Genomic DNA, 26,249 nt, shown 5'->3' on the forward strand with positions numbered 1-26,249 from the left:
TTCTTCTAGAAGTCCTTTATAATTTCTTAATCCTTTTAAATCTTTTTCATGAAACTAAAGTGCTATGAAGCTAAAACTTGGCTTATGAAAACTTCTAGGTAATATGCATCTTCAAAATAACTTATGAAGAAGTGGCTTTATTTTGTTACAGGAATAAATATGTCAAAAATGCTTTTGTCTAGGTCTTAAGACAAGTTTACACACTTTTGAATATTAAGATTTTTAACTCAACACAAAATATGAAGTATCCTGTCTTTTTACCTGGAATGCTTAACAAAGTCTTAATTACTATTATAACTGATTTAAAATCTTATTGAGAATCTATTATGTGTGATGTAGGTAACTAACTCAGGCACTGTGATAAGAACTTCAACAGCTGCCAACATGTGGCAATCTGAAATTAGATCCCTCATTTCTTTTAAACCAGTGTAGTTATATATCTCTAATATTCTTTCTAAAGTGGAGTCTGTTAGGTTCTTTGGCCTCCGCAAAAAAAATACACGAAGGACTTCCTTTGGTAGAGAGTAACTAATCCAGGAACATAGTTTCTATGATGAAATGCAAATTCCCCAAACAAAAGACCTTCATTTAAAAAAAATGACACAGTAACTCATAGTCGCTATATTCCAGTAGCTAAAGCTAAAGGCTGAACAAAGATCCTCAGAATACATCCTTGGGATCTACAGTATTTCATTGTCTTGGAAGCTGATCTCTCTAAATATTTTAGTCTGGGTGCTCAAGTATGCAGTGACAGGTCTTCGGCTTAATAAATTTCAATACCAGCCAGGTGTGGTGACTCATGCCTGTAATCCCAGCACTTTGGGAGGCTCAGGTGGGTGGGTCACCTGAGGCCAGAAGTTCGAGACCAGCCTGACCAACATGGAGAAACCCCGTCTCTACTAAAAATACAAAATTAGCCAGATGTGGTGGCACATGCCTGTAATCCCAGCTGCTTGGGAGGCTGAGGTAGGAGCGTTGCTGGAACTCCTGAACCTGGGAGGCAGAGGTTGTGGTGAGCCAAGACTGCGCCATTGCACTCAGTCCCGCCTGGGCAACAAGAGCGAAACTCCGCCTCAAAAAATAAAAATAAATAAATAAATTTCAATACCACAGGGATCTGCTTCAGATGTGTTACTGCCACTTAGAGACGAGCCAGGTGCGCCCCTCTGTCCCAGAGGGAAACAAATAGGCGTGTTTCGCACATGTCTGTCTTCTCCTTTCAGAATGAATCTGCCTGACCTTAGATTCTCATCCCTTCTCAGTTCACCTGGGAAGCTATTGGTTGTTTGAACTGAAAAATATCCTTAAGATCCACTTAGACACTTACCCCAAAGCTTTAAGCAGGACAGTTAAGTAAATTACATTTTTAAAAATGGTCATCACACTTTTAAAATATAAATCTGGGAATAAACACATATTCTTTTCCGGCATCTGACTTTCTGATTTCGTACCTTTTTTAATTTCTCCAAACGGGAGCGGCTCTTATGTTGAGTGGATCCTTTTACACAGTGGTTTGTCTAATGGCTGATCTTTATAATGCAGGGTTCTCACACACGCCTGTGTCCTAGTGTGTGCTATACTTACAGAACTAAGCATTCTAGTTCTATTCCGTGTACATTGCAGTTGTACGCCTGTGCCCTGTGCTGAGACGCTTCGATAGGTTAGTGGTGCTTCTGCTGCTCTGTGATTCTAATCTCAGCAACAAAAGCAATCACTAACAATCCTTGGTCTCAGATATGATTACAGAAAACCCGCGAAAAGATGTACTATGAAAGGCAGGTGAGAAACCTGTAAGAGGGGTCCTGAAGTGAAGCATCCATGGAATTCTGACCAGGACACCCATTCAGTTTGTTTTTGAAAAGAACGTAAGAAACAAAAGAACACCAGGCTTCCTGCTTTGGTAGAACCTGTGGAAATGTAAGAATCTTAGGCCAGGTGTGGTGGCTCATCCCTGTAATCCCAGCGTGTTGGGAGGTTGAACAGGAGAATCTCTTGTGGCCAGGAATTCAAGATCAGCCTGGGCAACATAGCGATACCCTGTCTCTACAGAAAAATATGTAAAACTTAGCTGGGCATGGTGGCATGTGCCTGTTCTCCCAGCTACTTAAGAGGCTTAGGCGGGAGGACTGCTTGAGCCCAGGAGTTCAAGGCTGCAGTGAGCTGTGATGGCACCACTGTGTTCCAGCCTGGGCAACAGAGTGGATCTTGTCTCCAAAAAAAAAAAAAAGAAGAATCATATACCATGATATTTCTCCGATGAGCCTTGACCTCCACAGGATGCTAAGAATACTCAAACCCTATCACACAGAGAGGCAAAAGGAAGGTATTCTCCTGTGTTCAGGGTGGTTAGCATGGGCTGGATGCTTACCTGGATCGGGCCTCAGGGGGTAGCTGTGGGTCACCAAAGGAGGGGCTCCGGGAGGCTGCCTGCTGCAGGGAGGAGCTGTGCGCGTGCTTTGGAGACCGTGGCACTTCCGTGAAGGAGGATTCTCGCCCAGAGAAAGAGAAGGTCAAGGAACTCTCGGCGGCTGGGGGCAGGTCGTGGTCCTGCCGGGTGGCACTCAGCTCTTGATCTTGTCTTTGGTTTTCTATGTTCAGCAGCACCTCCTGGTCGGAAGCGCTGTCACCCCCGTGGAGGGTATAGTCCTTGGATTCACCTGCACAGGTCCTGAGCCCCATCGTCTCTGTCCCGGGGTATGGAGAACTCACATCCCTGCTTGACTCCTCCTGTCTTTCACTCTTTCCTCCCCGCTTCTCGACAGCATCAGGCTCCTTCCTGGACTTGGGATAGCGGGATACATACTCTGAGTCGGCTTCGGGATCCAGAGTCAGTCCGTATTTCTCTGCCAGCTGTCGTCTTCTTTCTGCTTTGTACCTTGCGATTCTTTCCGCTTTGGACTCCAGACTGTGGGTGTCCATGGTACTGGAACCATAGGGTGAGTCACTGTGGACGCCGGAGGTTTCTGTGCAGTATTTAGATCGAGCTTGCTTTTCTAGAGGAGAATCAGAAGTTTCTTCCTCTTCATTTGATCGGCCTACAAGGAGGTCACATGGACAAAAGGTACAGATTTCAAGTAGACACGTATTTACACACAGAGAGACACACTCTACTGTACACAGCACACACCTGGGTGCCCATGCTGGGAAGAACCAGTTTCTCACCAAGGTGTCTTCACCTAAAGTGACTGACCTGGGCTGCTGAAGAAGTCTGAGATCGGAAGTGAAATCTACAAAGGCTGTGAATGGTGCACATTCTGCAACCCAAGGCCTGGCTTTAACTTCAGCGCACTCCCTCACTCCCGAGAGCGTCTCAGTCCTTGTTCACTGATTATTTCCCCTTACCGATTTACCCTTTTTTGTGGAGTTTAGGATTTCACAGGGGGAGGCCACAGGATAAATTCAGAGTCCTCTGGGAAAGACAGCAGACAACTGAGCTGCTGTCATTGAACAAGTGATGGATACTGGTTTCCCGGGATCTGAGAGCAACCATAACAATATGGCCCATACCAATATTCACCAGGCTTTTCTTTTTTACAGAGTTTTGCTCTGTCACCCAGGCTGAAGTACAGTGGCATGATCTCAGCTCACTGCAACCTCTGCCTCCTGGGTTCAAGCAGGAGAATTTCTCCTGCCTCAGCCTCCCAAGTAGCTGGAACTACAGGTGTGTGCCACCACGCCTAGCTAATTTTTGTATTTTTAGTAGAAATGGGGTTTCACCATATTGGCCAGGCTGGTCTTGAACTCCTGACCTTGTGATCTGCCCACCCCGGCCTCCCAAAGTGCTGGGATTACAGGTGTGAGCCTCCAAGCCTGGCTGAAGACATCATTTTTAAGGGTCTTAACAGTCTAACAGGCATTCCATTATTACCTTAACCCTTCCTGTACAGACTTTTCCGTTGTACCTGAATTAAATATTCATATATCTTTTCTATTATTTTCTTTAAATTAAACAGGTGGGTGACTGGAACTAATTTTAGAGGGTGGTATGAAATGAGAAGAGGAATATGCCTCTCCCCACCCTCTGATGAACCCATGTTTTTCATTACAAGTTTATTAAATAATGACTCCTTTTCTCACTACTATGTGATGTTTAAACTATCATTTACTACACAGATTACCATTTCATATACATTAGGGTTTATTTCTGGCTATATATTTTGGGACTCTGATCTATGTATTGATATTTCATGCATGTAATTACTTTTTAAGAGATGGAGTCTAGCTGTCCAGGCTAATCTTGCACTCCTGAGCTCAAGCTATCCTCCTGCCTCAACCTCCCAAAGTGCTGGGACTGGTGGTGTAAGCCACCATGCCCAGCCTTTTTAAAAATAACTGCATGTGATTTTAAAATATCCCAGTTTTCTAGCTTTCTGGTCACCAGAGATTGGAAACTGTAGAAATAAGCAAACTGATAACATCATAAAGTGGGATCAACAGCTCTCTCTGAACAAGAAACTAGAAAACACCAGTTGTAAAAAACAGCAGCATGACTGGGTGCTGTGGCTCATGCCTGTAATCCTAGCATTTTGGGAGGCTGGTGGATCCCTGGAGGTCAGGAGTTCGAGACCAGCCTGGCCAACATGGTGAAACCTCACCTCTATTAAAAATACAAAAAAAGTAGCTGAGTGTGGTGGCATGCGCCTGTAATCCTAGCTACTCAGTAGGCTGAGGCAGGAGAATTGCTTGAACCCAGGAGGCAGAGGCTGCAGTGAGCCAAGATCACGCCATTGCACTCCAGTGTGGGCAACAAGAGTGAAACTCCATCTCAAAAATAAATAAAATAAAAAAAATAATTAAATAAAAAGCAGCAGCACAGAGCGTCAGAAGCCAGGGACTATGGTGGGAAGAATGGCCCTGTGTACATTCTCCGCTCCTAAGGTCAAATGGAATATTTGATAATGACAATGACTGAGTGATGAGGGAAAAGCTGAATCATGCGCACTCAACAGACTGTTTAAGATGGAATAAATATGCAACGTACTTAAAATTACCTGCATTAAAATAACTTAAATAGAATGTTTTGTTGCATCTCCAGAGTCAGAACTGTCATCATGCAAGGTGCAGCTTTGCCTCTAACGCTCCCTGCTGAGAGCAGCTGCTCTCTGTGCTGGGTGAGGACAGTGAGAGGCCCCTGTCTCAGAGCAGGGATCCTGTGCTGGGCCCTGACAGTGCAGAAAGCCACAGTGACTACCGGTGAGGGTCCCAGTCTAGGGAGGAAAATGACTGGTCCTCAGTTACCCAATGATGTGCGAGAGGAATCATTTCATACAGCTGTGACACTGGAAGGCCTCATCCGTGAGGCGGGGCAGAGATGACATACATGTTGTTGCTGTGTTTAACAAATACATTTGATAGCTGGGGATGGTGGCACATGTTGGTAGTTCCAGCTACTTGGGAGACTGGGGTGGGAGAATCATTTGAGCCTGGGAGGTTGAGGTTTCAGTGAGCTGTGATCAGGCTGCTGCACTCCAGTTTAGGTGACAGAGTGAGACTCTGTCTCTAAAAAATAAACTGAAATGAAAATAAACAAAAAACAAATACATTTAACAAAAAATTAGGCCAAGTCAATTGGCTCACACCTGTATTTTCAGCATGTTGGAAGACCAAGGTGAGACAATCACTAAAAGCCAGAAGTTAGAGACTAGCCTGGGCAACATAGTGAGACTTTGTCTCTACAAAAAAGTTTTTAAAAATTAGCCAGGTATGGTAGTGTAAGCCTGTAGTCCCAGCTACTCAGGAGGCTGGGGCTGGAGAACGCCTGAGCTTGAGTCCAGGAGTCAAGGCTGCAGTGAGCTGTGATCACACTCCTACATTCCAGCCTGTATGACAGAGTGGAACCTTGTGTTACAAAAAATAATATCAACACAGTTCACTTTTGTGGAATATCTCATGTCTTGACACCACTGGGTGGAAAAGGCAACGTGTAACAAGCCAGGCAGCATGCTGGAAAATGGGCCACCCAGCTCCCCGCTCACCGATGTGGGGGCTGGCAGGGTCGCTGGCTCGCATGTATCGAGGGGTGTCTTCCTCCAGCAGGCGGTGAGTTACTAACCCTGTGCAGCTCTGCAAGAGGATGGGCTGGGTGTCATTTTCAATTCCTTCCAGGCGCCTGGCAATTCTTTCTTTTCTGTGAAATACACCAAAAGAGGCAGAGTGAACAACAGCGATGGAGTCCAAAGGAAAATGAAATACTGCTTTGCCAAGCTCTCTTCTACTTCCTAACGCCATACTATAAAGATCTTACCTTTTCATTTCTAAGAATTCTTTTTTCTTTGGTTCAAAGATTTGTCTTAATTCTGCAACTAAAAGAAAACCAAAAAAGAACAAATTGTAGTATTTAGTAGTCTGGCACTCATTTTATTCACCACGCAACATGTTTATTGAACAGAAAATTTCAGTTCTTGGTTCCTATGTAACAGGGATATGCAAAACTGACCAAGTTCCTGCTTTCATGGAGACTGTTTTCTGGTAGGAGAGGCAGATGTCAAATGAGTAAGAGTGTGCACGTGCACGCACACGCACGCGTGTGCACGCGCGCACACACACACACACACACACACACACACGGATGTATCATCCTCCTCTACGGTCAAGTTGAATATTTGATGCCCATAAAAATGACTGAGTTACTAAGGCAAAGCTAAGTCATGCTCATTCAGCATGCTGTTTAATATGAAGTAAATATGTAATATATTTAAAATTACATACATTAAAATAATTTAAATAGAATGTTTCATTGTATATACATTGCAACATCTGTGTATGTGACTCATGTAAATGTCACATATATAGGTTGGTAAAGAAGTAGAATTATACAGGGTAAGGGAGAAAGTTCTTTCATCTAGGGGAATCAAGGGAGAACTGACTAGCAAGATCTTTCTAGGAAAGTATTTTAGGCAGAAATCTCAATAACTGTTTCTAACTTCGTTTGGTTTAACAAAGTATTCTAAGCCTCTATTATGGAAATCATTTACAGAAATAGAGACTAGAACCGTGAACCCCACAGGGCCATCAGCAAGCTACAAGCATGAACTCATGGCCACTCCTCCACCACCCTCTCTGGGAATCTGTAAATGGCTGTAATTATCTGATTTTGTTTCCAGCAGAGCCTAAAGTGGCCGCTTCAATTAGCTACACTTTAGATAAACACAGGTCCTCCGCCTCCCTGCACAGGCTTTCACTGGAAGGAAATGTTAACAATGTTGCCTTGCTATAATTGAGGTAGATGAGGGGTAAGGCAGTTACCCCAATGTTTCTGGCAGCATTGGAGAAAGAGAACAAAGGTTGTGCTGAGGTTGGGAGGTTCTCACATGATACTGACTACAAGGATATCACTGAGATGCCAGACAACTGTTTCTTTGGAGAAATGGCCACAGTTCATGGAGAATAAAAGTCTCTCTTTTTGCCTCCTCCTCAATAGCTTAAATTCATAAGGGCTCATCTGAGTGAGTCCTATGAAGGACTCAGAATGGGGTGGGAGTAAGTGAGGCGGGTGGCTAGGCAGCCCCGGGGCCAGGGCCAATGAAAAGTTTTGAAAGGCTGAGTCAAAGGAGAAACTCAAAGGAATTTGATTTTCAAGTGCTTCAATTTCCGTTTTCTTTTCTCAAAGTGGTAATTTTTAGTAATGAGTCAAAACTACACACATCCACGTGCGCGTGCACACACAAATACATGCATACACACACACACACACACATAGCTTTACTGCCCTTTGTGTTCAGAGATAGAAGCCTTGTTTTTTCTTTGTTGACTTTTAAGTGATAGCCACCTTAAAACTTTAGTTGAACTTGTTAAGGTAGCTGGCTTCAAAAAAGCAAAACCTCTCTCCCTCTGACTTCAAAAAGATCTCTCCGTTGGCCTCCCCAGGAACCAGAGTAGCTGGAGGCAGAAAAGTCCTCATTCTAATTATGCTCTTATTTAGAAGAGAGGGGTATAATGAGAAAGGTGCACCTGCCACACAGTCTTGTGAGAGGAGGCTTGACCAGTAACGACAGCTTCCCTATAAACAAATTAGCCCTGGTGAGATTATGGTGATAAAACTTTAATAGCTGGTAGGGCATATTTTGAAAATATTTTCAAGGATGAGAAAAACAAAGGTTTTTAATTAGTTATTTAAACCCCAAAGAGGAGAGTGGAGCCGTATTTTTCAAATGACCACTCAAGAAGGTATCAAAACCAAATTCCAAGGGTACCTAAAAGGTATGGCTTGAACCCATGCCTCAAACACATAACTGAAAAATAGAAAATATTAATAGCATCCTGAGTGGCATAATCACCTCTCCCCTCCCCTTCCTGTCTTTTCCTCTCCTTTCCTCTCCTTTTCTTTCTACACCCCTCTTCGTTTTTTAGGCAGGGTCTCATTCTCTCACCCAGGCTGGCGTATAGAGGCACGATCTTGACTCACTACAGCCTTAACCTCCAGACTCAAGTGATCCTCCCAACTCAGCCTCATGAGTAGCTGGGATTAGGGGCACGTGCCACCACACCTGGCTAGCTTTTTGTATTTTATGTACTCCAGGATGGTCTTGAACTCCTGGGCTCAAGGGATCTACCCACCTCAGCCTCCCAAAGTGCTGGATGGCAGGCGTGAGCCACCATGCCTGGCCTGACACTCCCTTCTTCTCCCCCAACATTATTTCAACTGGGTAAATATCAAAGCCATTAATATAGAGAGTGTCATGGACCTTCCATTGGAAAAAGTGAAGACAGGCTTTTTTTTGGTTCTAATCAGAGACTGTTGAAAGTCACTTTCATTTCATCCAAATTTTAATTAATTTTACAATTTTTCTATAGAAATGCAACTAAAGGGATTTTTCAGAAAGATTACCACAGTATATGGAAAAAGCAAAGCAACGTGTTGCTTCCTGCTATTCTCTATTTCCCCTGTTCCAGAAGAAGAGATCTAATTGGGAGAGTGTGCTAGCTCCCCACACACAGAAAAAGTAGGCTTTCCTACTGCCCACCAAGGAACACTGCCCTCTGATAGCCATCCGCTTCTGCACATAAGACGAGAAATTCTCAGGATAGGATGTAGCAGGCACGCAGACGCACCTCGTCAGGGTCATGGGCTCAGGAAGCTTGCTTTGGAGAGCTCACAGATCACTATGGGGGCACTAATGGCTTCTGAGTGGGAAGTGGCTTTGTTGCGAACTCTGCGCCACAGATTTTGAATGTCCCAGGTTCTTCTAGAAATGCTAAATCACCCCCAATTGTTGTAACACAAAAATGTCACATATTTCTAAAGCCCCTTAGGGACTGTCCTAGATTGAGAACCACTGAGAATCACTGATTCCCCTGGTCCTAGAATTTCAAATACACAGCCTGTGCCTTAGACACTCAGGCCCTCGGTTACACAGTACAGACGCCACTAGTCCAGCACTGCACCCTCTTCAGTCAAGCCCAGATTCAACGCGAAGCTATGCCAAGTCTACTGCTCCTGGAAACTAGAATCCGTCAACATAGGGTCCTCTCTGATCGTTTCACTGAGGAATTAAACGAGGTCATAAAATAAAACTATACTTTCAATATACTGATGAGCTTACTAATTCTTAGTGAAAACCTATGGTGAATTTTTAAAGGAAAATAAAGAAATCTCTCCAGCAAACAATTAATGACCTCTCAGTCTATTCGTCCTAGCAAATATATTTTCAATTACCAAGATATGTCTCATTCCTACAAAAATGGGATTATAAGAAATGACGCACAAGACAAAGAGAAGCAACAGAGAGACATTTTGAGTTTTGTCTCTTTTCCCCAAGTCTATACAAACATGTAATATAATTCATGTGTAATTAATGTGTATTATATTACATATTTGCTTTATATTATTATTAATAATAGCCAAGCATCATGGCTTATGACTGTAATCCCAGCATTTTAGGAGGCTGAGGCAGGTGGATTGCTTGAGGTCAGGAGTTTGAGACCAACCTGGCCAACATGATGAAATCCCATCTCTACTAAAAATACAAAAAAATTAGCCTGGCGTAGTGGGCATGCGTGTGTAATCACAGCTACTCGGGAGGCTGAGGCAGGAGAATTGCTTGAACCCAGGAGACAGAGGTTGCAGTGAGACAAGATGATGCCACTGCACTCCAGCTTGGGTGACAGAGCATCATTCTGTCTCAAAAAAAAAAAAAAAAAAAGAAATATATATATATATATATATATATATATATATATAACATGGTTTATATTATACATTTTATATTATATTGTTACATAAACCATGTTTTATTTTATATTACTATCAATCATATAAACATGTTTTTGTATTATTAGCGTAAAGCCAATACTAAAAACATCATGGATAAAAGTCACTGTTGCTGTGGGAATCTATGTTGTAACTCTGTTGTTTTATTTATAAAGCCTGCCTACAGTTCTGCCGAAGTTACCTTCTGATTGATAATCTTAAAGGTTCCTGTTCTTTCAAAACTTCATAAAAGTTTTGTGTAATTCCAGACTTACAGAAAATTTAAAAGATATTCTGTGGCCAGGTGTGGTGACTCACACCTGTAATCCCAGCACTTTGGGAGGCCGAGGGGGATGGATCACAATGTCAACAGATGGAGACCATCCTCGCTAACACAGTGAAACCCTGTCTCTACTAAAAATACAAAAAGTTATCTGGGCGTGGTGGCGGGTGCCTATAGTTCCAGCTACTTGGGAGGCTGAGTAGCTGGGACTACAGGTGCGCACCACCACGCCCGGCTAACTTTTGTATTTTTAGTAGAGATGGGGGTTTCACCATGTCGGCCAGGGTGGTCTCAATTTCCTGACCTCATGATCTGCCCACCTTGGCCTCCCAAAGTGCTGGGATTACAGGCGTGAGCTACCATGCCCGGCCAGGAGTTTTGAACATATCCACCTGTCCCTTATTTTACCTGCTATCTTGGTCTGTTACTCTTCTGTGAGTAATTCAGAGTGGTACTACTGTGGCAATATGGCCTCTACGAGTGTATTTCTTTAGTTATTTCCGATAGGAGCTGGAGGTTAGTTTTCAAATAAGGCTATTTAAGGAAATTTGATAGCAAAACTATAATACTTTATAAGTTATTTACAACTGCCTAATATGTTTTGCAATAATGATATATAACATCAATATTCTGAACAATTTGGTCTGTGGGGTGCTTTTCTTGGGACACATAGTTTCTTCCATTAGCTCTAAGAAACAAGATTTCTGGTTTGGACATTGTTGAGTTCAGTCCTCCAAACCTGAGTACAGTAGAATATTCCAAAGAAATATTAGTGGCAGGGGTACTGCCAAGAACACTTCTCTCCTCCTTCACGTGACAGCCAGAGAGAGCCCAGGCCAGATCTGGAATATTCTGAGCTTACTTCCCACAAGAGTAAAGCCCTTTAACTTTACATTTGGATGGTGGCCACTAATATAAAGACAAACAGCTCATACATCAAGCAATTACAAACTAGAGGAATAGGGGAGGGGTGATAGTTTCAAGGTGCAGGGTTTCTTTCTGGAATAATGAAAATGTTCTAAAACTGGCTGTATCGATGGATGCAGAAGTCTGTGAATTGCTGAAACTGACAGAATCTCATACCTTAAATGAAAGGATTGCATGGTAGGTGTGTTGTATCTTAATAAAGCTGCTAAAGAAAGTGGAGTCATATGTTTGGTCCATTTCATAATTCCAAAATAAAAAAATCTATTTTAATATTATAAATGTTACATAAGTAAACATTTTTATTTTTTGTTTTTATTTTTTATTTTTTGATATGGAGTCTCGCTCAGCCACCCAAGCTGGAGTACAGTGTTGTAATCTTGGCTCACTGCAACCACCATCCTCTGGGTTCAAGCAATTTTCCCGTCTCAGCCTCCCGAGTAGCTGGGATTACAGGCACCCACCATCATGCTCAGCTCATTTTTGTATTTTTAGTAGAGACGGGGTTTTATCATGTTGGCCAGACTGGTCTTGAATTCCTGACCTCAGGTGATCCGCCTGCCTTGGCCTCCCAAAGTGCTAGGATTACATGTATGAGCCACCACGCATAGCCTAGGTAAACATTTTTAATTCCTTGATTACTTGTTTGTGATACACACTTACAGGACGTCTCTTAGAGAAAAAGTAACAACCACTTTAATGCCCAGTTTCACAGGAAATGAACAGAAAGAAACTTCTATAAACTTATGACATATGAAACTTGATGTCGTTAAAATAAAATTATAACTAAATCATGTTTAAACATAATACTGCTAAGAGCTGACACACCAAATCATTAACATATCTGTTAAATCAGAGGAAAAAAAGAGATCACTGGTCTTTCCAAATCTGCCTGCTTTTTCTTTTTTTTTTTTTTTTTTCATAAAAAGCAAAGGTATGTGAAATAAGACTGTAGAGAATTTAGGTGAAATTCAGGGGCAGTACGGCACTGTCATTTTTAAAGCATACTTTAAAGATTTAAGGGATCATGTTGATTTAGAAACATCAATCTGGTTAATACATAATCATCTTTGATTTGTAAAAATTATTTTTTATAATCATTTATGATATATTTTTAAATACAACTAGCTAACAAGCTTAAATGTTCTAAAAGTTTATCACAGATGAAGTTACCATTGGTTGAACCTTAAGGAACCTAGCATTTCATACTGTTTTTTATTTTTCTGCTCATAATATTGTCGGTGGTATTATGCATCAAATAAAGGAACCGGGACAGAGAACGGGAAAGAGGGACCCTTCTGACTGGTGGTAACAGCCTGCCATGTAGAACTTTGCCTAATCAGCTCTTCTCTGCTATTGCTAATATCGATTTGTTCATTCTTATACGTTGTTTTGATGATCTGCATAGGTTTTAAGAACTTTGTCTCAGATTAAATCAGTTTTTTTGTCTTTCACAGAGAGTGCTAAACATTGGCAGAGCCGTTCCATTTGACAGCCATTCTGGCCCCGTCTGCATCCATCCTACCCAGACAGGAGGCCACTGCATTGCCCTTGGGAAACCCCCGGGGAGAGCTGATGGGAGCACAGTGTGGCCACTTCATTTCCAGGTACCATGAACGATTAATTTTCTTTTTGAAATGAAATATAATCTGCCTCCTTGTAATTCTACACATTATTCTTACTTTTGGCCTCTGGAGCCACATAGAATAAACCTGTATTTCAGCTGACAGTGTTATAAGTACTTGAAAATTGCAGCAAGTCTGGGTTTTCTTCACCAGGCCAAATCCCTGGGGTCCTTCAGACATCCATCCTCATCAGAATATGTCTCAGTCCATCATCAGTTCAATTCCTCAGGATAGAGTCCAATTCATCGGCAGGTCTTATAAAATGGATTTACTTTCTATTAAAAGAAGATGCATTTGATCTGATTTCTTTTGGGCATGATCTTTTGCTTTTTCTTTCAGAGTAGAAAAAATTCTGCCCTTCCATCAAATCGGCTTCTTCCACAGGAAGGTTTCCGCAGCACACTCAGGATGAAGACATTTTGCGAGCTGGGACTAATGATCATTCCTTGTGCTAGTGTTCCAGTCACAAAGACCAAGCAATGTTTACATCATTTCACAGGTAAAACTAGGGCGAACTGGCTTCTAGTTGGTGCAGACATTTTACTGCATGTGCGCCTTGACCAGTGGAAATAGTAATTCACCAAACACGTGTGAGTGCTACTTGGGGAAGAAGAAAGATGGTCATGATGTGGTCTTCACGGGCTGTCTGCAGCCCAGCATGGAGGTACGAGATGTTAAACGTAAAAGGCCTGGCCTGGTGGGGTAATCCCAACACTTTGGGAGGATCACCTGAGGCCAGGAGTTTGAGACCAGCCTGGCTAACCTTGCGAAAACCCTGCCTCTACTAAAAATTAAAGAAGAATTACCTGGATGTGGTGGCATGCACCTGTAATCCCAGCTACTTGGGAGGCTGAGGCTGGAGAATCTCTAGAACCTGAGAGGCGGAGGTTGCAGTGAGCCAAGAATGTGCCGCTGTACTCCAGCCTGGGTGGCTGAGCGAGACTCTGTCTCAAAAATAAAAAAGCCCTAACTCTGGGAAGCATCAAGAGGCCTGGGGCAGCCTCTGGAGGCAGCAGGTGTGGGTGGGCAGAGAAGAGATGCGGGGGGCCTCCAGTAAACACCTGAGGATGCCTACAATGAAAAGGCAAGAAGAAGTAGAAGGAGAGGATTAAAAAAGCATCAGAGAGACGTAAGGGAACTGAAGCTCATCCTTGGAGGAGGCAGGCAGGGCCACAAAGGAGACTGTGAGCTGGAGGTGAGGGAGAGATCTGCTCGAGGACATGCAGACAACACAGTACTCCTCCACCCAGACACGCTGGTCACTGAGGAGCAGCCTTACCTTTCGGAAGCGCAGCTGAAAGCTTAGCATCAATTCCTCTTTTGTGGTTAGGAAGCTGTTCTTGATCTTCGAGTGACAACTCTTTCTGAAAGCTAAAAATTACTCCATTAATAAAGTCCATTTAAATCAAGATACGTAAAACAGAACATAAAAATTATATTGCTACACATCATTAAATATGAACACATAGATCACAAGTCAAACATTTTATTTTGGGGAGAAAATTGGTAGCTCTTTCATTTACTTATATTTACGTAAATACTGTGATTTTTTGTGCATCTAAGTAATTACAGCAGGATTAGTGGGTAGTGTGGTGTGGTGTGGTGTGTGAGGGTGAAAACATTGCTGAACTGGAAGTCATATGCTTTCGCTTGCACTGAACACCTCTTCTCGACCCAGGAATAGCTTTGCAAGCTTGGATTAATTACTCAACCTCTCTGTGCCATAATTTCTTCTTCAGAAAATCAGTAACTTGTCTAGGTGATCAACATGCTGTCCTCCAGTATCAAAATTACATTAAAGTAACAGATGCCTTCAAACGACCAACATATTAAAGTTTGGAAAACCTCATGAAGCCTTGTGTTGGAATAAAAGAGGAAATGAAAGCGGAGAATAATAAAGGAAGTAAGCCCTTCCTGTGGACTTCCCCAGGGTAAGCACAGCCCGGTATCTCCCGAATTATCTCCCCAAGACCCTAAGAGGTGTGAAGCACTCAGTGGTATGCTGATAAAGGTGCAAATGGCCCTGCCCTCTTGTCCCGCCCACCCAGCCCCACCCACCCACGCCCCCCACCTGGCCCTGAGAAAAGCACCTGCTTTGTAGTATTGGCGGGTGGTGTCAACACTCTCACCACGGCGGCTCCCACAGGACTCACTGAACTCAAAGTCGGGAGACAGGCACACACGTCTGGCCCCAGCACAACACCAGAACTACCATCATCCTCAGTTTACCGATCCGGGAATTGTTACATGATTTTCCCAAAAACTCACATTTGACAAGAAGAAGAGATGAGATTCAAATCCATCTCCTAGTTTAATACCAGCCACAGCCACCCCGAGACTGCTGTGTACACAAGTCCATGGTCTTGGATGTGCCTGGAGTGGGCAGGGCAGAGGGTGCTGGTGCCTGGGAGGAAGCAAACCCATGGAAACAGCGAACTGCGGTTCCTTAAGGTCAGTGTGACCTCAGAGGGTGAAAGACAGGCTTGGAAAAGACTCACTGTGTGGCCGACCCTCCCCTGTACGGGCGCATTTCCATACAGGCCAAGGGAGAGACGGAGGAAGCTGTGGACACTGTGTAAGTGGGACGCGTGAATCACCCAGACCCCACGTATAAACAACACCGAAGGAACTTCTACACTGTCCAAAACACGACCTGCCACTCTGCCCTCCTAGAACCAAGTCCATCTGAAATCTTCGTTTTTCCACGTACAATGGAGTAAAGCTTATATTCCCTAAGTATGTGTGTCATGTGTTCACATTATTTAATAAAAAGTCCTGAGGAGAATTAGGCTTTCTCAGCCACGCTCTGGAATGGTTGGAAGACCCGGGGACACCTGCCTAGTCAGAAACTTAGAGTGAGCCCCGACTTCTAAACACTGAGTTGTAAGGCGGTAAGGACCTCTGTCAGTGTTTTATTGACATGCAGGATTTAGCAGAAAGCTAAAAAAATTAATGGCAGAAATGTACCTGACTTGAGGAATGGCATGTTATTTTAATTGATTATTTAATTGCTAATTTAAATATCTTGGCAAAGCTCTGTACTTGCTTTGGGAAACTATTTTCAAGAAAAAAAAAATCTGCATTACAGTGAAATAATGCAATCCCTAAAATATTCAGCTTCTCAGACCACCGACCTTGGGGTACAAATGCTATCTTGTATTTTCAAAAATAAACATCTGTGTGTCTTTATTTCCTTCTTTCTTTCCGTTTCTCAGAAAGCTCAATGGAGCCACTAATGAAAAGCAAGAAACTGTCCCTGAGTCCGACACTCCACTGGAGTCTACAGAGTGAGCTTTATGAGTCATCTCCCCGACACTCCCCAGATGCACAGGCACTTATTTTCTCCAAACACACTACACACAGAGCCAGCACCCACGTGAAGTGCAGCCTTTTGACGGCAGGTCAGAAACCAATGGAAACCAAAGCTCTAAGAGGACAGTCTCTGATGCTTCCCAGCGTGGTTCACTCGACACGCTGTTTCCACTCCTGAGCGCTCTCCTCTCCAGCCTCCTGCCATCCTGTGGCTTCATCTCGCACCTGGTCTGCGCCTCAGTTGGCTGGTCATGTCCTCAGCGCAGAGCACCCAGACCCACTGCCTATCCCCACCAGCACCCAAAGGATATTATACACCTCGTAAACCCAGCACTTTGTGGGGACTGAGGCAGGAGGGTTGTTTGAGCCCAGGAGTTCAAGACCAGCCTAGGGCACATAGCAAGATCCCATCTCTACAAAACATAGAAAAATTAGCCAGGCACAGGCACAAGCCTGTAGACCCAGCTACTCAGGAGGCTGAGATGGTAGGACTCGTTGAGTCTAGGAGTTTGAGGATGCAGTGAGCTATGGTTGTGCCACTGTGGGTGACAGAGTGGGACCCTGTCTCTTAAAAAAACTAAGTGATTAAACATTATTTTAAGAAAATTAACATATTTCAAATAAATGACTACTACAAAACATTTCAAATGAATACTACGATTCACCCTGAAGTATTTTTGGTGTACCTTCTATGCAATGTTGGGGTGATGGCCAGGGGTAAAATCATTACAAATATTGAGAATAACTGTAAGAGCATAAGGGCAATAAACATGAGTTACAAGCCCCTCCTTCCTCCCGCCCTCCCTTCCTTCTCACCCTCCCTCCTTCCCTTTCTTCTTTCCTTTCCTCTTTGATCTTTGGATAGGACATAATTGGGAACACATCACTCCTTATTATCTTTGCTCACCTTGCATACATGTGTGAAAAACTGGCATAATTGCACATGTTTGTAAAGTATCGGTTTTAGAATCTGCAGCTTCCAGGTAGACATTTATTACCGAGTCCACACGGCCGTCGTCACCCTCTGTTCCCCTTTCCGCTGCCTCTCTCCCCTGCTCCCGCTAAATGACCAGGGCTTCTGAGAAAGCAGATGAGCAGACAGGAGGAGCAGGGGCAGCCAGACTGGGCTGGAAAGTGTGGCTGTGGCTCAAGGCGGTGCCACAGGCTGTGATTGATGCAAGACTCCTCCAATCAACATGTGAAATCGAGTTTCTCTCTTTAAAACAAAAATAACGTTCCTTCCCTGATCTTTCTCTACCCGAGGGCACCAATCATCAGTGAAAATACAGGTAAGATGCCCTCGTAAAATTCAGGATGGTTCAGCAGTGAGCACCTTTTTCTGCTCATTTAACGCTGAGGAAGCCCAAGGACCTGTGAGTGTCGGACTCTCCTCTCCTCTCCGCTTCTTCTGACTCAGAGTCACCGGAGCAGAGAGACTGGTAGGGTCCATTCCTAACACACATGACCGGTTGACCGGTGACCCCAAAAGCACGGAGCTCTCGGATGACGGATCCTCATCAGTCACCTCCCACCCCCAACGTCCCCAGGGCCAAAGGAGTTTCTGCAGGGACAACCTCTGCAGGCCTTGGTGTCTCGCTACAGCTCAACCCAAAGAGCGAGCCTGTGTTTCAGTAGGGAAGCATCTGTCCGTAGATACTAAAGTAAATGCCGTCCGCCTCATTTCTGCAGCTTGATTTTAACTTTCTAACAGTGAGAAACACCTTTTGGATTTTTATCCAGCTCTTTTCACCTCCCCTGAAACAGTGCTCGCTCTTCAGGACTGACTGTGCCACCGTCTCCCTCCCTCTGCTTCAATCATCTAAGAAGGGAATGCCCCCTGCTTCTGTGACAATTTGTCTTCTAAACGTGTCCCATTAACCTACTTAAATGCCTACCTGTAGCAACACAGGGGAATTTTAGTAAAGGGAGTGCAGGATGCTCCGCTGTTAGCATCTCTATTTTCCACAACACGGAATGTGCTACTATTACAAGGACTGTCCAGCAGCCACGCGGTGTACGTCTCCTCTGCAATCTGCTCATTACAGGATAAGGGAGATGAAGTCCCAGTAGCTTATACTTTCATCTCTTTTAGCTGGTGTCTGGTTGACCAGGTTTCTTTTGAGGAAGCAGGCTCTTGTGCCTCCAGCCCATTTTACACTTAGCACCATGGCGCACAGGGTGTCATTTTAACAGGGATGCATGCCATAACACCCATGATTTGAGAACAGCTGTGTCTCTGTGAGTCTCTGTCCACTGATGTGTGTGACTTTCATATTGCATGCCTTTCGTATCCCTGAAGAAGGAATGTCTTTCTGCCTCTTTTTCCTTAGTCACTTATTAGCTCCATAACAGTTAAACCAAGCTGCCAGGGACATCATAGAAACCAAGCCTCAGATCCTATTAAAACATGGCCAAGATGAGAAATATGGATGCACCCCATTAAAAAAGTGATGTTTCCTGAGTCAGTTAAGACAACCTCACTGATGACCCTGGATCATCTTTGCTCTAATTAACCTTATATTTAGATGTGCTGCTTGATGATACTGTGTGTAAAAATTAAATACAGAACAAAAATTTTAAAGATGTGGATGAAATATATCAAAAATTTGTCCCATCCAGTGTGTTCACAAGATCAACTCTGCCATTTTCAAATGCAGTGCAGGCTCAGCCTAAGGAGGACAGGAGTTAGATCCCTGTCTATTAAAATGTTATTCAAATGCAAACCCTTTGCCGTCAAGAAACAATGTCATGGGCTGGGCGCGGTGGCTCAAGCCTGTAATCCCAGCACTTTGGGAGGCCGAGGCGGGTGGATCACGAGGTCAAGAGATCGAGACCATCCTGGTCAACATGGTGAAACCCTGTCTCTACTAAAAATACAAAAAATTAGCTGGGCATGGTGGTGCATGCCTGTAATCCCAGCTACTCAGGAGGCGGAGGCAGGAGAATTGCCTGAACCCAGGAGGCGGAGGTTGCGGTGAGCCGAGATCGGGCCATTGCACTCCAGCCTGGGTAACAAGAGCGAAACTCCGTCTCAAAAAAAAAAAAAAAGAAAAAAGAAAAAAAAAAAGAAACAATGTCATAATAGCTTAGGCACGAGAGCAACTTAGTGGAATTTGGGGCTGGGTCCTTCCACTGTAATGAAGCACAGGTTGAGACCCTTGCCTGACTCTGACTGTCTAGGAGATATTTTGTTGGGGATAGTTTGGTTACTTTCAAACTATTAATATAGACAATGATCTACTAAGAAGCACCTGAGATGCAGCTACTGTGTATAGCATAGACATTCATTTCCACATTCTCTTACATCCATGATGATGTATCACAGAGTTTCAGCACATTACGTCAATCAAATTAGCACCCATAATATTCTGCAGCCAAGGGGACTGGAAGTACAGAAAGGTTAAGAGAGACAGTTGGGAAGATTAGGGAAGAATAACTCACATGGATGGATGGATGGATGGATGGATGGATGTGTGTGTGTGTGTGTGTGTGTGTGTGTGTGTGTGTGTGTGGAAAGGGAAGGGGAGGGAGGAGAGGAAGCACGGAGGAAGAGAGAGGGAGGAGAAATAAGTTAAAGCCATTTCTAAAAAAATCTAGCTCCCTTCTTTGATGGACAGTTTGCAAAAGCATGCAACTTTTCTTTGCATGATTAGAGGCAGGTGTGACAAAGAAAAGGTAATAGTCCTTTAAAAGTTTTCAAAGGCAAGAGAACAAAGATTTTGTTCTCCAAATAGTTTCCATAAACAGCATTAAATATAAAAGAGTCCTTTGCTTCATACATTTTAATAAATCAAATTCTAGGGAGACAACATATTGCCATACATTGAAACTCATGAGTTTGATTTTCAAGAGAATAATTTCAAAAGCTATGACAAATCTTTAAAATGTCACAGTCCTTGAGCCAAGGCCACTTTACCTTGAAACTTTTCTTTGACGTGGGAATCCAACGAAGCTTAAGTTTTTCTTGTTGAAATCTAAGGGAAAAGAAATGTAATAACATTAAAACAGTTCCATAAAATGTTAAAAATCCAATGAGAAAAAACTCTTCAAACTCCCTTTGAACATACAAGAAAAAGAAAACCATGAATCAGAAAAAAAATACAAATACAAAAATGATGCCTTCTAAGAATCAAATTCCATGTAAATTTACATATGCAAGTTTTTTTCCTCTTCCAGAAAGTAGGCAACTTTACTCCGTGGGTAAAAGTAATGATAACAAAAATAATAACAATAATACTTCTAACACAGTTCAATGTTATTTAAATTTGTCATGGCCACAAAAATAACTCAAAGCAATTAATACTAAATAACACAGCTATATACTCAGGAATAGAGGAGAAATAAGCAATTTTGGTCATGGTAAATAGAAATGTTTGGAATGCCTTTAAAGAATGGGGGTGAGGTCTGAAGAGCAGAAGACAACTCAGCTGTGTCTTTTGCTTTCATTAAAATCTAAACAATAACAATCAATTAAGAAAACCCATTTATTAGTATTTTGAAGACAAGATATATATTATGTAAAGACAGCTGGTAACAATTCTATACAGGAAAAACATATCCCGAGTGAACAGGTTAATCAAAACCAGGCACAGACAAAATTTATAACCAGTCTAATGGCATGTAATCTGTTTTAAAGCCTTTGATATAGAAACCATTTTTTTCACTAAGAAAACCACAAATAGACACTTACAGAAACTTCTTCCCCTAAGGAAATGCCTTTGGCTGTTTTATAGTTAGGGGCAGAAGCCCGAGGAAAAGTAAGTACAAAATATCTCAGATGCTGACAGTTCATTATCCATCAAAATACATCCTCAGTCCTGGAATTTGGAGGTGTGGCCAACTAAATAAATCAACAATAAAATAAAAGGTATAATGCCAGTGAAACATCTAAGCTTTCCTCCTAATTATACAAGTATCTTGTTATGTAATTAACAAAAGAGAAATCAATTCAAAAAGCATCAAGTACTGCAGAAGAAAATTCCTGAATCTGAGGTCTGAATTGTTCAAGTCACTTAACAGTGCATTTGAGCTAGAAACAGTTTTGATGTATAATGGCTGAGTTTCAAATACGTTACTCAAAATAACCTGAGTATTTCATTTTTGTTCAGTCAGTAAACTGAACACGCCATACCACTTCAGTAGTTAAACTGAAAGTGTATCTTTTCCTCTGTGCTGGAAGAAAGCCACTAAAAAGACAGTATCTTGTTCCAAACTGTCTCACACGAAGAGTTAATAAAAAGACACTCACTCACCACTGCCTACTGGAAATAATTTAGTATGTATAGCATTTGATTTAGAAAAATACTTTAACTGAAGTGCAGCACATCTAGAATCTGATCCAAAGTATGGGCATTCCAATTGCATTTGCAATTTTTCCTACATAAAGGTTTTAGTGGTTTAGCGTAACTTTAACTTACTGAGGGAAAAAAATTCACTTATCAGCAATCACAAGATAAGCACATTTATAAACTTAATTAGATATTTAAAATGTCTTTTGAGAAACGTGTATAAGTAACAGGACACCGGAGAATACACAGGGTAAAACAGAGGACCCCCAGCATTCATTATGCCATAAAATCCATACATAAGTGCATTTCATATTTCTCTTGCCTTACCTTGTTTCTCAGAGAATTTGAAAGCTCCCAAATAGCTGGAAAAGCCTGGGCTTCTGAACATGCTGGCACACAGAAGGCTCGGTAGCACAGCCTGCTCTATAGCCAATTCTCAGCCAGCAGCGACCTCCGTCTGGTCTAAGCAAAACTGGGTTGAGATTTTTCACAGTGCAGGACTACAGTGACCAGGCACTTGTGTCTTTGAGCCTCTGTTACGTGAAAAGCAAGAGGCTGCCGGCTGGAAGAGCTCAGACCCCATAATCAGATTATGAACAGAAATTAAGCCCGGAGGCGCTGCAACAGACTGGAGCCCAGTGATGGGACGTGGATGATGTAGATGACCAAGGCAAAGCCAGCGCATCCCAGGATTTGCTTCTGCTAAGCAGACAATGCTGCAACCTAACCATCCTTGGAGGAGTCAAACACAACTTCCTCTCCCTACAAACACACACTCACAAAAGCAAAACCTACAGAGACTCTCGATGTATTGGGAAGAAGGGACGCTTGAGGATTTCCAGGCTGCTCCAAGTCTGGCTTTGGCTAAGTTAAATGAAGTATTTCACCTAACAGAGAGCCAAAAGCCCATATTTAAGATTTATGAACAACATATGAGTGAAACTGTGGGAAAAGAAAGGGCAGATATTACTAGAGATTCAAAAATTTTAATTTGAGGCAGAAGCCATTAAATTAAGCTTTGCCTTTTAGAAGGCCCTGCTGTTTAATTTTAACCACAATACGTAGTTGATGGGCCCAAGCAATGCTCATGCAATTTCAAGAAAAATTCACGAGAATTACAGACTGATCATTTGTACAGAGAAATGGGACATTCAAGAGAACAAAAGGAAATTGTCTCATTTGCAAGCTAAGGAAATAGGGCTAGACAAATAACTTGCTCCTGGATAGACAACTGTTTGGTGATGGAGCTGCAGGATGCTGGAGAGGGGAGATCAAGATTGTGACTCACCACACCCCAACCTGGGAGCAGGGACTCTTGAGTTTGTCTTTGTATCTTTAGTTCTGGACACTGTACCTGGTGCACAGTATGTCTGCAGGAAATGTTTGCTGAATGACCACAGGAAATCACGAAATAATCTCTTCTAAAAGCTAGAAATTCTCCTTCTAAAATGGGTGTGTGGAGTTAGTATCCTGTGATCAAACCAGGTGGACTTAGACTAATTTGTAAAATACAAACACACAGTGAAAATGAAGAATTATATGCTGAATTTATAAAGGCACATAAGGCTGGGCGCAGTGGCTCACACCTGTAATCCCAGCACTTTGAGAGCCCAAGGTAGGCAGATCACAAGGTGAAGAGATTGTAACCATCCTGACCAACATGATGAAACCCTGTCCCTACTAAAAAATACAAAAATTAGCTGGGCATGGTGGTGAACACCTGTAGTCTCAGCTACTCTGCAGGCTGGGGCAGGAGAATTGCTTGAACCTGGGAATCAGAGGTTGCAGTGAGGCAAGATCATACCATGGCACTCCAGCCTGGCTCCTGGTGACAGAGCAAGATTCTGTCTCAAAAAATAAAAAATAAAAGTAAAATAAAGGCACATAAATATAAGGTACATCAACCCTGGGTACTAGAGGGTTCAGTGATAGCATTTGGCATTATTCTCTATAAACTCCTCATTCATTACATTATAGTCATAAAATCAGGAAGAACTATGGCAAATAGGATAGTTAACAAAAACTCAGCAAGAACGGTCAGTACTGTGGATAACTAAAATAGAAACTTGATGGTAAGGTCACAGATAATTAGCAACAAAAAGGAAAAAGGGAGTACTGGGAGGAGAAGAGGAAGGGGAGGGAGTAGTAGAAGCAACTGATTCTGGAAATAAAGAGATAGGACGAACCAGGAATGGTGGCTGATACTTGGCTGAGGCCAAGAGGGAGAATCACCTGAGTTTGGGAGTCTGAGACTGGCCTGGGCAACAATGGTGAGGGCCTGTCTCTACAAAAAATAAAAAATAAGCTGGATTTGGTGGTACATGCCTATAGTCCCAGTTACTTGGGAGGCTGAGGCATGAGGATCGCTTGAGCCCAGGAGGTCGAAGTTGCAGTAAGACATGATCATACCACTGCACTCCAGCCTGCGCAGCAACAGAGTGAGATTCTACATTAAAAAAAAAAAACCCCAAAAAACAAAAACAAAAAAAACAACAGAAGAGATAGGATGAAATGATATATCTGTTGACATGTTGATAAATAATCCTTTATAAAGTACTTAACAGTTTATTAGCCAGGCATGGTGGCTCATGCCTGTAATTCTAGCACTTTGAGAGGCCAAGGCAGGCAGATCATGAGGTCAGGAGTTTGAGACCAGCCTGGTCAATATGGTGAAACGCCACCTCTACCAAAAATACCAAAATTAGCTGGGCATGGTGGCATGTGCCTGTAGTCCCAGCTACTCAGGAGGCTGAGGCAGAAGAATTGTTTGAACCCGGGAGGCCAAGGTTACAGTGAGCCAAGATCACACCACTGCACTCCAGCCTGGGCAACAGAGCAAGACTCCATCTCAAAAAAAAAAAAAAAAAAAAAAAAAGAATGTAACAGTTTATGGAACACAGTATCACTGCTCATCACCCTTTTTGTGTTTGAAAACTACTCTTCCTATAGAATACTCAATTATAGTTTTCCTAAAAGAATCTAAAAGCTTACTTTGAATGATTATTAGGGAATAATTCTAATTTTTTTTCAAATTTTCCTGTCATTTGCTTTTCCTTTTCTTCTTTTTTATTCCAACATTTATTTTAGATTTAGGGGCATCTGTGCAGGTTTGTTCCATGGGTACATTGAGTGATGCTGAGGTTTGGGGTACAATGGATCCCCTCACCCCCATACTGAGCATAGTACCCAATCACTAGTTTTTCAGTGCATGCCCCCTTCCTATATTTTAGATTTTGAAAATGAAATTTCAGTACAGGATTTTTTTAAAATGTTGCATATTTTCCTTAAGTTGGTAACGGAGTCTTACCACTTGGCCTCACCTATTGATTATAATTAAAGCAAACATTTAAATATGACACAATTGCTGAAAGGAAAAAGCACAACATTCTTTGTAAAATTATGGATATAAAATTTAATCTATTATTTAAGCATCCTATCCATAAGAAACCAAATAAGCCTGTGAAGAAAAATCAACATTTTATACTGATAGAAAATATCTGTAAAAATGTTTTATTTACTCTCCAATAATTATAATTATTAGTATTTTTAATTTTTCCACTTGACATTCAGAAATTATTAAATTATCATTATTGTTATAGGCTAGTTCATTCACACAGGGGAGCTACAAAATACCCAAACATTTCCTCACATCATTCTGTAGGATAACATATTTATTTGCAGAGGAATTCTAAGTTGTGATTGTGACCTTTATTTTGAGACAGAGTCTTGCTCTGTTGCTGAGGCTAGAGTGCAATGGTGTGATCTCAGCTCACTGCAACCTCCATCTGCCAGGTTCAAGCAATTCTCCTACCTCAGCCTCTGAGTAGCTGGGATTACAGTGCCCACCACCACACCTGGTTAATTTTTGTATTTTTAGTAGGGACAGCGTTTCACCATGTTGGCCAGGCTGGTCTCAAACTCCTGACCTCAGGCGATCAGCCCACCTTGGCCTCCCAAAGTGCTGGGATTACAGGTATGAGCCACCACAGCTGGCCTGTGACTTTCTTAAATTTCAGGGAGAAGACATTTTAACTGAGCGCTGATGGTGGTGTATTTTCTCTTCAATAGCATCACATAGCCACCAGCTCAGCATGAATGCACAAAGTTCCCTGCTGCTGTGTCCACTGAGAAGCACTCATCTTAGGAGCAATGCTTTATGGAAGTACAATATTTTACTGGGTATTTTTAAGGTTTCAATCTTTAAATTAAAGAGAAGGAAAAGCAAATAGTTAAGTTGCCTTTAGATGGGCATGCAAACACGCTCTAGGACGAGGGGCATAACCATGTGACTGGGAGAGGCTGAGGGAGGTCACTGTCATAGCAGGTCAAGAAACATGTCACGTCATGGTACACACCACATCGGGCCATGGTACATGTTATGCTGTGTCATGGTACATAGGTGGTGGCTGGAGGGGACCTGAAGGATCTATGAGTGAGCCATTGCAATGTTGACACCCCACTGTGGCATCACTGGATCAAGTGAATCCCAGTACATCCAGAACCTTGGACCCTGGGAAGACTGGAGCTGAAGAGGCCTTTCTGATCACCCAGTCTTAATTTAGTGAAATGGTAGATGACTTCTATAGAATACCCAAGGTCACATAGCTTGTGGAATGGAAGTGCCAGGC

At 42.5% G+C, this 26,249-nt stretch overlaps 1 protein-coding gene across 20 annotated transcripts in view; it reads right to left on the bottom strand.

Moving 5' to 3' along the window:
- Window positions 1-26,249, bottom strand: part of SVIL (supervillin) — a 171,999-nt gene that overhangs the window by 88,888 nt on the left and 56,862 nt on the right. For all 20 annotated transcript variants that reach the window (XM_074405191.1, XM_074405172.1, XM_074405187.1 and 17 more), the window contains exons 2-6: window positions 20,250-20,307; window positions 14,301-14,392; window positions 6,245-6,302; window positions 5,976-6,127; window positions 2,369-3,035 (exon numbers count right to left, since the gene is read on the bottom strand). In XM_074405191.1, the coding sequence (XP_074261292.1) occupies window positions 2,369-3,035; window positions 5,976-6,127; window positions 6,245-6,302; window positions 14,301-14,392; window positions 20,250-20,307 (1,027 nt within the window). The remainder of the gene's footprint in view (window positions 1-2,368; window positions 3,036-5,975; window positions 6,128-6,244; window positions 6,303-14,300; window positions 14,393-20,249; window positions 20,308-26,249) is intronic.

This window comes from Saimiri boliviensis, chromosome 8, assembly GCF_048565385.1.
Source record: "Saimiri boliviensis isolate mSaiBol1 chromosome 8, mSaiBol1.pri, whole genome shotgun sequence".
In the NCBI taxonomy this organism is placed as follows: domain Eukaryota; kingdom Metazoa; phylum Chordata; class Mammalia; order Primates; family Cebidae; genus Saimiri; species Saimiri boliviensis.